The following is a 13,522-nucleotide window of genomic DNA, read 5'->3' as shown; positions in this document are numbered from 1 at the left end:
AAGAAGATCTGAACTGGGGAGTCTCCATGGCAATGCCTGCTAATGCTCTCCTCTTTGTTCTTGGTTAATGCTGAAGTAAGTTAGTTATTAATTGGCATGTGAAAACCTAATTCAGACCCAGGTGACAATTGGCTTATTGTTCTTACGCATGAACTATCACAAAAGAAGTAAAAATTGTTAAAGATATAGTTAGGATAGAAATGTTTCGGCCCTGAGAACTATGGAGAACAAGCTGCCCTGAACCAGCTGTGCTTGGAAACCATAGCCTAACCTGGGGGGTACCTGTTTGCGGCAACAATACATCTCCTGGTGTATGCAAGAGGTCAATAGTTTGCAGGCCGTGTGGAGGTTAGGAATTTCTAGTTGAGAGTTAGACTTCAGTAGAACTTACATAGATTTGATGAGTTGTTTTAGATCACTTTGAAGTAATTGATAATAGGCTAGATTAATCTAGTGCTAGAGAATGGGTTGATTTTAGTAATATAGCATAACAATGGACTTTTATGTCCACCCCAAAATTAGGAAGGCTTGACAGGATGATTGATTGTTACTGAGCATTGTACTGTCTTAGACAATTGATTATGTTAGAATATGAGTTGTACCTAGAAAAGTAATTGTCCCTGTTGATTTTCTTAATCAGATTAAAGAAGTGTCCTTTCGTAGTATGAGATCAAGAGGGTCTTTGTATATTCGTGAGAAAATATGTAATGATTGTCTCTGTTCTGCTTTGATGCTTATGCTGATGTAATCTCACCGCTAGCCTTAAGGTATAAATAAAGACCTGCTGAGACCCTCAGTAGGAGATACTTGCACCAGAGAGGGTGTCTGTGTCTGCCTCACTTCTACCTTGCTCCACTTCCCCTCAGTCCTCCGAAAAAACTTCACCGACTCTGTCCTCTCCTTTCTGAGATCCCTGACACGACTTCTAGCTGGAGATGGTCTCCAGCATTATGCCAAATATTCCTTAATTTTTTTGGGGGGGAAGAGTCTCCCCTTCTCCTCCAGTGCTATTCTCACCTGTATGCTATTACTGCAGGAGTACTAGTCATTTGAGAATAGGTCCTTATATCTTAGGCTTTGCCTTAAAAGAAATCAGACTTCTGCTAAATATAGGGCAACTGTATCATCCAAAGTGAGACACTTTTTTTTTATAAAGATTTATTTATGCATACAAGAGCTGGGGTACAGGCCAGAGATGTGGGGGGTGAGAGGATTCACCAGAGACAGACTAGGGAACAGAACAGGCAGACTGACTGAAATACACTGCTGAGGGGAGCAGCGGGCAAGAAGGAGAGGTCTGCTTCGCCATGTGGGTTGCTCCCTGTCTGGCTGGGGATCGAATTCGTGCTGCAGAGGCTGCAGATTGCTTCATAGTGCAGTGCTTAACCCCTTGCGCCACGAGGAAGGCCCCCAAAGTGAGAAACTTTTGAAAACAAATGACAGGGTATGCTATGAATAATTATAACAGGCATAAACAGCAAACAAAGACCCAAGGTCACTCAAATTTTATAGGAAATGAAGACTAAATATGAAAAACACAGTATTTATCTTCAGTGCATTAGTATGGGTGTTTGGTGTGTGCAAAGGGATGGTAGAGGTTTTATGAGCTGTGTCTAAGAACAACTTTTTCCCCACCAGCTGCACAAAATTCATAAAATGTAGTAAAAACCAATTGTGGAGACACTTGCTGGATAAACCTTATTATAAAAAGGGGCCAGTGAATAATATAAACAAGATTCTGTCATATATTTGTCATACTTAGGAGAATCAACTGTTTTCAGGTAATCTCCAGTAGCACAGAAGCACCATTTGCACACAATTATAATGCTGAATAAAAATCGTTCTTACTTATTCTCTGACCAGGTTCTCTAAAGCCATCAATAAGTCCATTTGAATTTAGTGAGCCTAGTTTGTCCAAGTATGTATTTGAATGATAAAACTATTTTTTGACATTATAAAATGCATAACAAATATGTATGTAATGAGAGATTATTTCATTTTGACCCAATTAATAAGCTTTGACGGTACTACAGTATGAAATAACTCCAACCATAAAAACACATAAAATTTTTGCAAACTGGAACCAGACATGATTTATTGAAAATTCTAATTCTTTATTCTATTTTCAAAATATAAGTGCTTTAACAGAGTAACATGTCATTTAGCATCACATGCTTATAATGAACAAAATACAAAAGATTTCTAAAACTAACACTTTGTGGGGGCCACAGTGATAAACAATTTAGTAAACCCAGAGAAATGCAGCCATCAGCCTCAGTTCAGGCAACTTATCATGGGAGGGTATGGGGTACTTCACTGGAGCCACTCCAGATTTACTCCCCATGGTTGGGGTACACTTGCAACCAGTGAAAAGAGTTTCAGAACGGGTTGTAACTTTTCTTGATAATGACAGAAAAAAAATCACATAGTCAGAAAACTACTTAGTGTGTGTTTCCATTTGCTTTAAGACAGGTGCTGAAGAGGTTGGCCATCCTCTCTATTTCCACTGTTTTCTATCACCCACTATGCTCACTCATGCATGTGTGCTCATAAGATTGTCAATGATTCTGTAAGAACTGTTTCGAGATTCCCCCACCTCCATTCTTGGAGGGAACAAAAAATTGAGGGAAAGGAGGGGATTGAAGTGGAAAGTTATCTGAGTACAAATAGGGAAATGAGTAATCTTTACACCCATATCAGGAGAAGGAAAGTGCTATGGACTGAATGTTCATGTCCACCAAACTTCTTATATTAAAACCTTCACTCCCAAAGTGATGGTATTTAGAGAGTTGGGACCTTCTGGAGGTAGTCAGTCATGAGGTTGGCATTCCCACAATGAGATTAGTGCCCTTGTAAGAAGAGGAAGAGACTAAAGTTTTCTCTGTGCCATGTGAGGAAATAGCAAGAAAGTGGCTATGTGCAAACTAGAAGTGGACCCTCATGAGACACTGAATCTTTTGGCAATCTGATCTTGGACTTGACAGCCTCCAGAACTGTGAGAAATAAATGTTTCTTAAGCCACCCAGTCTATGGTACTTTGTTATAGCAGTCTGAACTGAACAAGATAGAAAGTTAGGAGAAACATTCTTCAAAAGAGGCCGCCTAAACATGGGGCCAAGGAAGAGAACTTAAGGGTTCTCCCAGTCAGCCTGAGGACACAGTCACACCTTTGTCTCACGCAACACTCATATTTGCATTCTTACTCGGTCTATCAAATGTAGATACAGGTAGATATATAGACACATCAACTTTCAGAAAAATTCTCACATATGTTTAGACAGATAAAACAAAGCAGGTGTTTTATATAGATATCAAGACATATAGAGACATGAATACTAGAATGAGGAAGTGAAAATGTACATGAAAGAGTTTAAGAACAGTTGGAAGGGCAGAGAGTTGGGGAGGGGAGGGGACTGGATGCTGTAGAAGGTGAGTAGGTGAATGAGACAGAGACCAGGAGAGCATAAGGAAAGAGTGCCTGGAAAAGCGCTATGTTGTGCTGCTCTTTGGCAAAGACAGAGGCTTCAATTATTCTCCATGTTGCCTGTTGGCCCACTCTTCACAAGTAAGACTTAAGTGTGCACAAGGCTGTCTTTAGGGCACTAACCCACCTCTGACTCCCCTCAGCTCCCTGGGTGCACAACACCACTCAGCATCATCTCTTCTTCTATCTTACTCTCTGGACTTGGGCTAGGGTCTCCTTTGCTCTGGGTTATTCTGCACTTTCTGCTGCAAATACATCTATGAGTACCAGCAATCTTCACAAAATGTGACTTCAAGTGTTAATACACAAATCCTTAAATATGCACACTGCATTAATATTTTTAATATTTCATCAAACAATAATTCTACACAGAGAGGTGTTCATTACTGTGTAAGGCAACATGTGAGTAAAAAAGGAAACCATATCACGCTACTCTTTTTTTCCCCAGGAAAAGGCATTTAAAATAGACATTTCCAATTTACGGCAGCATAAAACCCAACAATTGGGGTTTATTCACTTGAAATAACTTCCCAAAGCACCCACCACTCCTTCACACAATAAAGCCACATAAGAAAAACCAAACCTTAGGAATAAATTATTAATATCTGTTCCCCAAACAGGAGTTAGAAAACTAAGTTGGTAATAGATCTAGAGAATAAAAACACATGCAAACTTTTATGAACCATGAAAAAATTAAGGCCCACAGTGAAGTGCCTGGATAAGCACACATCTTCAAGCCAGAGTTCACTTCAATAGCAGTTAGTTTCTCAGAAAACTTTGTTCTTCTTGGGAGAGGTGGGGTAAAAAGGGGAAGGGTGGGAGTGATCGGGCAATCACATTTCAGTTTCATTTACAATCAACTGAGGCAAGAACCAGATGTTAAAAGGCTCCCAGAAGCTACTGCATGGCACAGATGCTGTGGGGCAGGAACTCCTGCACGTAGGTGGCAGCTGCCTTGGAGAGGTAGGTCATGGTGCCAAACCTGCCACTGGGTGCACTGTCGTACAGAAGAGTACAGATGCCAGAAGCAGGATCCTTTGTCAACATGATCTCGTCTGCGCCGAGGGTTTTCTGTTTGGTTTTTAAGGGTGGGAGAACACAGAAGAAAGGAAAAATTACTAATCTTACTAATTGAAGTCCTGATTAGGATACCTCAGAGGCACCTCCCATTCCCCAACTAACTAGCTGGATCCTACACTGTTTAGCCAGGGCTATGGACAAAATGGTCAGTATAGGCTTCTACACAAGCATTTTTCACTAGACCTCAAAATCATGTGAAGTTATTTTTAAAGTATTTATTGTTTAGAATTATTTCCATTACAATGAATTTTTGAAAGTTAAACATGACGGCTAATTAAATGGGTTATGCTTACTAAGAGTCACCCTAGAGGAACTTTGGTCTGAATTCTTCTAGTACTGTTGATTTAGTATGTTATCATTTTATTTTGTATTTGATCATTATTTCTTTCTAAGTCAACTGAATTCAAATAGATTGCAAACTTTCAAAATTAGACTCTAAGCCTAGAACAGATCACACATTCTGATACAGATGAATAGCTATCCAGAAAATCTTAAATTAGGACTGTCCTAGAAATCCTGGATACTTAATTTCTTTTGCATTCCTTCATGGTGTCTAACAGAATAAAGCACCAACTACAAGTTTTGGAGATAGTTCCTATTGATAACAGCACATATCCTTCACCTTATGTATTTCCTTTTTTTATTGGAGTACCATTGTTTTGTATCCTTGCCAGTGTTTTGACAGTATAGGATCTCCTCTACTAGGTTAGTCACCATAGCACTCTCACCACCAAATCATCCATAGTCCTTAATCTAGGGAACCACAGAAAAGCTTTCGATAAATAGTTCACATTTTTTAATGTAGTTAATTTCCTAGAATATTTATTAATAAGAAAATGTAGAATTAAGTTTCACTTAATAGGTAAGTAATATAGGTAAATAGCAAAAATAAAACAAAAACAAAAAGTCCTCTTGTTTACTTGATAGTCCAGAAGGGATATGCGACCCAATAGTCTAATATTAAGTCCTTATCACTACAAAAAGAAGTTTAAAATATGATGAAAAGCATAAAAGTCTCCTGAGTTCCAGGCAATTTTACCATCTAACACAACTACAAAATACACGGTGAAAGAGGGAGGGCAACCAGCAGCCTACTTCTGCAAAAAGAGCTCAGAGATACTACAGAGGTAGTTCAGAAAAAAGCTACAGGAAAGAGACCACAAGAAAGTCTTGTAAAATTAATATCAGACATTCCCCTTTGGTAAAACAACAGGCTTGCCTACCTGTTCTTGAAGGAACAAGTCATTGGCAATATGCACTATTTTTTCTACAGCAATGATGCTTCCAATACTATGAATTTCAATATCTGCCAACATGGTAAGGACAAGGATGGCTTCAACCAGAAGCTGGCGGTACTCTGGCTGAGGAACACGATTCAGAACAGATTCCACATGAACAGAAAATTTAATCTCGCCTGGAGTCATCTGTGATTGAGAAAAAGAAAATCACTTTGTAAGAGTATCATCAAGGAAACATCAACCACCCATTTACAAGGCTATAAAACACTTGAGGCCACGAGTGCTGCTTCTGTTCCCTTTAAAGTAAGTAAGTCAGTTCAATCTTTTTTCTTATTTTATTTTCAATTTCTTTATATATAATTGACATCATTCTTCCTTTTTGTACAATGGATGCTTTCTCCTCTCAGGTGTAGCCCCCATAAAATTTCCACCACCAATTCACCCGTGTACCATCACCATAGTCCCTTGTGCTCTTCCTTCCCCTGTTTTGATCCCTCTTTCCCTCCCCTTCCCTGCAGACTCTGATTTATAGTTGCCTATGAATTTTGTTTTTTAATTTATTATAATTATTTATTTCCTGATCCCAGATTTGGTTCAATCTTTCTGGAATGCAATCTGGCAATGCACAAGAGTCAAAAAACTGTCAGTGCCCTCTAGCCCATATTCCTATTTCTGATAGTTCATCCCAAAAAAATCATCGAAGAGAAGAAAAAAGCTCTATGTACAAGCCTGTTTATGATAGCATTAGTCACAAGTGTAAAACTAGAAGTAACCTAAACATAGGAATGATTGTATAAATAGCATTTCATGGTGTAGCAACTTCATGAGTTTTAATAGTCATTTAAAAAATAAATATGATTGTGGTAGATAAAAGAAACACCTAAGTAGAGCTTAAATTATATATACATGATGACTAGAATTATGTAAGACATTTATATACTAGTTATATTAAAATGGGCATAAAGGGGGCCTCCCCTGGTGGTGCAGCGGTTGAGCGCTGGGTTGAGAGGCTGCCCTTGGCCTCTGCAGCGCCATTTCGTTCCCCAGCCACCGGCGAGGGTCCCACACAAAAAAAAAAAAAGGCATAAAACTGAAGTTATTTTAGGGTGAAGAGGAGTATATATTATTGAGTATATGTTACTAAGCATATATTTTACAGCAAAATTTGATTTTTAAAGAACTGGTTTCAAGTCCTATCTTTGTCAGTTACTAATTCTATGACCTTGGTTAATCATCTTTCTTTGTTTCCTTATCTGTAAATCAGGAACTACAAATCTTACCTTAGCTATCTCATATAAGGTGTGGTGAAGATCAAATCAAAGAAAGTGTGAAGGTGCTTTGAAGACCCTTAGAGATACCATTCAGGTATGTATTATTACTAATTCTATCAACATTTCGATCTTGACAAAGGCAGAGAAAAGGAAAATAGAGGACAAAGTATTGTGTATTAGAGAAAAGGCAAGAGTAAAGCCTTTAAAGCATAGCCTCAGTTTTCTATACCTACCCTTCCAGCATTACCTGCAAAAACTCCAGTGTTTTGAGAATTTTCACTGTTCGATCTTACTATTCTAGCTTGCCAATTCTAGTTCATTTGTTTGGTATAAAAGCTATTTCTTTATCATTTCTGTGTGGCTGGGAAGAGTGCACCATATGAAAGTAATTGACAATGTATGCCTGCAGTTCACGACAATATTTTCCAACCATGGTTATTTATCAGAATCACTATAAGAATTTTTTTTTGAAAGTACACATGTTCAGGTTCCATCCCCAGAGATATGAATGCACTAAATTTGAGATGGAAGCTCAGATTACTCTGACATAAAGTTAGACCTCAGGTTTATGGTCTAATAGCTTACAAGCATCCTACTAGAGAAGGTGGTAATGAAAGGATGGGGACATGAGAAGCCAATCATTCTTAGATTTCTGTTCCATATGCCTTCTCCAACTTGGGCAGCACCCACACAAGCCAGTCTAACCAAACTAGGCATTAAAAGAAGCTGTCTTTATATAATTAATGAAATACCAAATTATCTAATATTGCCATTTAATTTAAAAAAATTCTTTCCTTTCTTCAAATGAATTTCAGGTTGAGTTGATTTAAATGTATTGGTCTACTATCTTGAAAATTGACCACTGAATTACTTGAGCCAGGCAAGCTGTCAATTACATAAAAGTGAAAGACACCAATCTTACCTCTCTGGTGGTTGAAGAAGGAAGAACAAAACCTTCCACAGAAAGTCCATGACACTGCAAAACAGCAAAAGCATGTTTGGACAACTGGGAAGCCAAGGATATTTGGACAACTGGGAAGCCATATGGAGACACTTAGTATTTCCTTTTTTAATTTTATTTTTATATTCCCCATACAATTGCAACCCCTTTATTTTGACCCCAATCCTTTTTCCCCGCCCCCTCCCCCCCAATAGTGTGTCTCTGGTTCATAGCTGTTTGTTGATTTTGATTTTTTCTTTCTTATAGTTATTCTTTTTCCTCGTCCCTTATTTAGGTTTTCTAGATTCCTGCTATGAGTGAGACCATCCGGTATTTTTTTCTTTCTGGCTTATTTCGCTGAGCATGATTCCTTCCAGCTCCATCCATGTTGCTGCAAATTGCACATATCAAAAAAACTAGCAACAACAAATGTTGACGAGGAGGTGGAGAAAAAAGAATTCTCCTACACTGCTGGTAGGAGTGCAAACTGGTCCAACCACTATGGAAAGCTGTCTGGAGGGTCCTCAAACTACTAAAAATGGAGCTTCCATATGATCTAGCAATTCCACCCCTAGGGATCTACCCAAGGACACAAAAATATTGATTCAAAAGAACACCTGTACCCCTATGTTTATTGCAGCACTATTTACAATAGATAAAACCTGCAAATGCCCAAAAATAGATAGCTGGATCAAGAAGATGTGGTATATATACACAATGGAATATTATTCAGCAATCAACAAAGATAAACTCATGCCATTCACAGCAACGTAGATGGAACTAGATGGAATTATGCTCAGTGAAATCAGCCAGAAGGAAAAAGAAAAATATTGGATGGTTTCACTTATAGCAGGAATATAGGAGAAGCAAATAAGACATCAGTGTAAAAAAATAGTAACAGTACAAAATAAAACAAAGCACAAACAGACAATTATAAATCAGAGACATACTGTAGGGAAGGAGGAGGGAGAGGTATTAAAGGGAGGGAGGGAGGAGCAGGGGTGCATTGATGAAGGAAACTCTATGGGGACTACACCTGGTGAGGGGGGAAGCAAACATTGTTTAAAAATGAACAATGGTGTAAAAAATATATAAAATTAAAAAAATTTAAAAAAGAAATTTGGGTAGGGCCTCCCTGGTGGCGCAGTGGTTGAGCGCTAGGTTATGGGGCTGCTCGCAGCCTCTGCAGCACCAGTTCGATCCCCGGGCCACCGGGCAGGCAAGGGTCCCACATGGCGCGACCTACCACCCCTGCCTCACCCGCTGCTCCCCTCAGCAGTGTGCTTTGTCAGTCTGCCTGTTCTGTTCCCCGCTCTGGCTCTGGTGAATTCTCTCACCCTCCCGCGCTTCTGACTGTACCCAGTACTTGTATAAATAAATAAATAAATCTTTTTTAAAAAAAGGAAATTTGGGTATTCTTTTGCTTTCTTGGACATCTATGTCTAATATCCTTAGGATTACAAAGTTCTGAGTTATTATTTCTTTGATAGAGTCTCTGATCCCTTTTTCTTTACCTTCTAGAGCACTTACTGATTTTATGTTTCCTCTTTTACTGGAGTCTGATAATTCTCAAAGTTTCTTTATTTTCCCTAACTCTTATTTAGTTCTCTTCTTCCACAAGGTCATTGGTACATTTGTGTCTTCAATTTCCAAAAAACTCTTTTCTGCCAGCTTAAGTATGTTAAATATACTTCCCATATTTGTCCTCATTTCATTCAACATCTCTTCTTGTTGAATAGCTACTACTACATGTCTGTGAAATTGAATTGCCATAACCCAGGAATAACTATAAAGTCTCTAGTACCATTGTGTTATGGAAGTTAGAAAGGAAAGCAACTTCTGGGTATTCTTTGAAAGGAAGAGCACCATTTTCACCTTTTCAAAAGATCACCCAATTGTGTCCCTGAGGAATGTCAGATAACTAAGGGTTTTGAAGTCATGGATGAAGTATTCTTCAGATATTTACCAAAGGCTATGAAACAAAAAGTGGCACCTAGGAGACTGAATAAGATCTATCAGTGAGTACAGTACTCTTCTGGGCTTTCTAAATGTTAGAATCATAATAGCGTAACATGTCCTTAAGTGCTTTTGACAAACTATGACTTTGAAAGAAAAATAAATATTGGTCACACCAACAGAGCCTTTAGACTACTAGCATCATTATTACTCTGCATTTATTTAGTGTTTTTATCCAGTAAAAAATATAGATAAGAGTTTCTTATACAGACTCCCCATATATTGCAATTGTTTTACTATAGCAGTATTTGATTAACAACACATTGGTACAAACAACATTTCCACTCTACAATAATTACAAAAGAATTGATCTCTTTATCACTACATCCCTTTGATTAGCAGCAAATGTATCACAATGTCCAACTATTTCCAAAAACAGAGAAGAGATGACTTTTGAGTTCTAATTTATAAACAAAACCATAGAAATACTAATAGACTATATCATTAAAAGTGTTAAAATAAAAAATTGATGGTTTCATTTTATGCTTCCTTCTATGTTTTTTCCATATGAACTTATGAGTTTTATACAACTGCAGTAATGTCACAGCACTGTCATATCTCACCCAAGGAGAGTGTGGATTTCAAAGAGGAAAATAAAGAGACATATACAATGTGTTATACTCACCTTCTGCAAAACTTTCCATACTTTTTGATAAAATCCAATTGGGACTCTGTTAAGTGCTCCATCCAATCTTCTTCGGCGTTGCCATTGACCTTGACGATTATCTCTAGATATCTGTTGGCCATATGCACTAAAAAAGGACCCACTGCTCGGAGTCACAGAGATTCCAGGTGACTTGGGAGAAAAGGAGAGGAAAGAACATAAATCTAAAGTTATTGCTTATAAAGTATTATAGCATAGTGAATAATAAACACACTGCAGAATAAAAAAGCACATATTAAGTGTAACACCCAAAATAAAGTGGTTACAGTGAAGGCAGTAGATTTATGAGTAGCTAGTAGTAATGTAAACAGGTAGAGTGCTTTTAGAAAGCAGTATCATGATATATAAGAAGAGACACAAAAATGCTAAAGTCATGAGACATTCTTTGCTACTCTTTCCTTGGTTACTCTGTAAACTTCTAACTGGTGTATGGGTAAGTTTACTGTTATCATTAACCATAACACCAGCCTCAAGAAATTTGTAAGAGTTGAAACCGGGCCTCCATGGTGGTACAAGGGGTTAAGTCTCAGCACTGTCAAGCTATCACCAGCGATTGCAGCATGAGTTCGATCCCCGTCTGGCCATGGAGCAGACCCACATGGCACAGCAGAACTCTCTTGTCTCCCCAACTGCTCCCCTTAGCAGTGTATATCAGTGGATCTGCCTGTTCTGCTCCCCATTGTCTCTAGTGAATCCTCTTACCCCCTGCACCTCTGGCCTACACCCCAGTTCTTACAGGCATAAATAAATAAAATCTTTCTTTAAAAAAGGAGTTGAAACCAGACAAAGCATATTTTCTGACCATAATTAAATTAAATTAGAAATCAACAGCAGAAGGAAATTTGGAAAATTTAAAACATACAGAAATTCCACAACACACCCCTACATAAACTGTGGGTTAAAGAAGAAATCACGAAGAAAATTAGACCACTAAGATAAATGAAAATGAAAACATAATATACCAAAATGTATGCAGCTAAAATAGTGTTTAAAGAAAATTTGTAATAAATAATTGTATTAAAAAAAGAAAGATCTCAAATCAGAAACCAAACCTTCCATCTTAACACAATGCAAAAAGCAACAGAGACATTAACCAAAACACAGAGATAGCTCACTAATTGGGAGAAAATTTTTGCAGACAATAATAATGAGAAGGAACTGACCACAAAGATCTACAAAGAGCTGACAAAACTCAAGAAAAACAAAGTAAACAACCCAGTGAAAAAATGGCAGAAGAACTAAAAAGATGCTTCTCCAAAGAGGAAATGCAAATAGCCAGCAGACATATAAAAAAATGTTCAACATCACTAGTAATCAGGTAAATGCAAATCAAAACACAATGAGATACCAGCTTACACCAGTGAGAATGGCACATATCAAAAAAAAAAAAAAAAAAAAAACAAACTAGCAACAACAAATGTTGGCGAGGATGTGGAAAAAAAGGAACTCTCCTGCACTGCTGATGGGAGTGCAAACTGGTCCAACCACTATGGAAAGCTGTGTGGAGGTTCCTCAAACCACTAAAAAATGGGAGTTTCCATATGATCCAGCAATTCCACTCCTAGGAATCTACTCAAAGGACACAAAAACATTAATTCAAAAGGATACCTGCACTCCTGTGTTTATTGCAGCACTATGTATAATAGGTAAGCTATGGAAACAACCCAAATGCCCCAAAATAGATGACTGGATCAAGAAGATGTGGTATATATACACAATGGAATATTACTCAGCAATCAAAAAAGATAAACTCATGTCATTCTCAACAACGTGGAGCTAGATGGGATGATGCTCAGTGAAATAAGTCAGAAGGAATAAGAAAAATATTGGATGGCTTCACTTTATAGGAGGAATATAGAGGAACCAAATAAGACATCAGGGGAAAAATAATAACCAAAAAACCCCCAAAATTAACAGGCACCTGTAAATCAGAGACATTCTGTAGGGGAGTGGAGTGAGAGGGATCAAAACAGGGGAGGGAAGAGCACAAGGGACTTTGGTGATTATGCATGGGTGAATTGGTGGTGGGAATTTCACAGGAAATCATACATTGTACAAAAATGAAGGATGATGTAATAAATATATCTATATATTAAAAAGACAATGAAAAAAAAGAAGAGCAAAAGGAGCCAAATTCAGGAGGAGAAAATAATAATAGAGCAAAAAGAAATAAAAAGAGAATAGAAAAATAATACACAAAATCAGGGAAACCAAAACTTTTTATTTTGATGATAAATATTAACAAAATTCACAAATCTTCAGCTAGACAGACCAGACCAAGAAAAAATGAGGAAAGACACAGACAGAGGTGACATCACTTCTGACCTCATATAAGGATATTAAGGACATACCATCAGGAACCACAAGTCAAACTACATAGATGAAATGGACAAACTGCTAGAAAGACTAACTACCCAAATTGACTCAATGAGAAATAGAAAATCTGAATAGATCTATAACAGAGACCAAATTAGTTATTACAAAACTTCCCACAAAGAAAAGTTCAGGCACAGATAGCTTTACTGGTTAATTATATTAAACATTTAAAGAAGAATTAATATCGGTTCTTTACAAACTCTACCAAAAAAGAGAAAAAATTCATTTTGTGAGGCAAAAAAATACCTATATGCTAAAATCAGACAAAGACATTTGAAGAAAACTACAGATCAATATTCTTTATGTATACAGATACAAAAATCCTCAATAAAATACTAGCAAACCGAATTCAGTGACATACAAAGGATTATGCACCATGATAAAGTAATATTCACTCCAGAATTTCAAGGTTATTTTACCACCTAGATATCAATTAATGCAATACACCATATC

At 37.5% G+C, this 13,522-nt stretch overlaps 1 protein-coding gene across 1 annotated transcript in view; it reads right to left on the bottom strand.

Moving 5' to 3' along the window:
- Nucleotides 1–1,984: 1,984 nt before the first annotated feature.
- Nucleotides 1,985–13,522, bottom strand: part of PHKA1 (phosphorylase kinase regulatory subunit alpha 1) — a 110,125-nt gene continuing 98,587 nt past the window's right edge. Inside the window, exons 25-28 of the mRNA XM_037511643.2 lie at nt 10,655–10,825; nt 7,996–8,049; nt 5,788–5,988; nt 1,985–4,555 (exon numbers count right to left, since the gene is read on the bottom strand). Coding sequence (XP_037367540.1) covers nt 4,382–4,555; nt 5,788–5,988; nt 7,996–8,049; nt 10,655–10,825 — 600 coding nt within the window. The 3' untranslated portion in view covers nt 1,985–4,381. The remainder of the gene's footprint in view (nt 4,556–5,787; nt 5,989–7,995; nt 8,050–10,654; nt 10,826–13,522) is intronic.

This window comes from Talpa occidentalis, unplaced genomic scaffold (genome assembly GCF_014898055.3).
Source record: "Talpa occidentalis isolate TD23 unplaced genomic scaffold, MPIMG_talOcc4v2.1 talOcc4.15, whole genome shotgun sequence".
Taxonomy (NCBI): Eukaryota; Metazoa; Chordata; class Mammalia; order Eulipotyphla; family Talpidae; genus Talpa; species Talpa occidentalis.
Note: the sequence above shows the minus strand (reverse complement) of the source record. Positions and strands in the feature narration are given on the sequence as shown.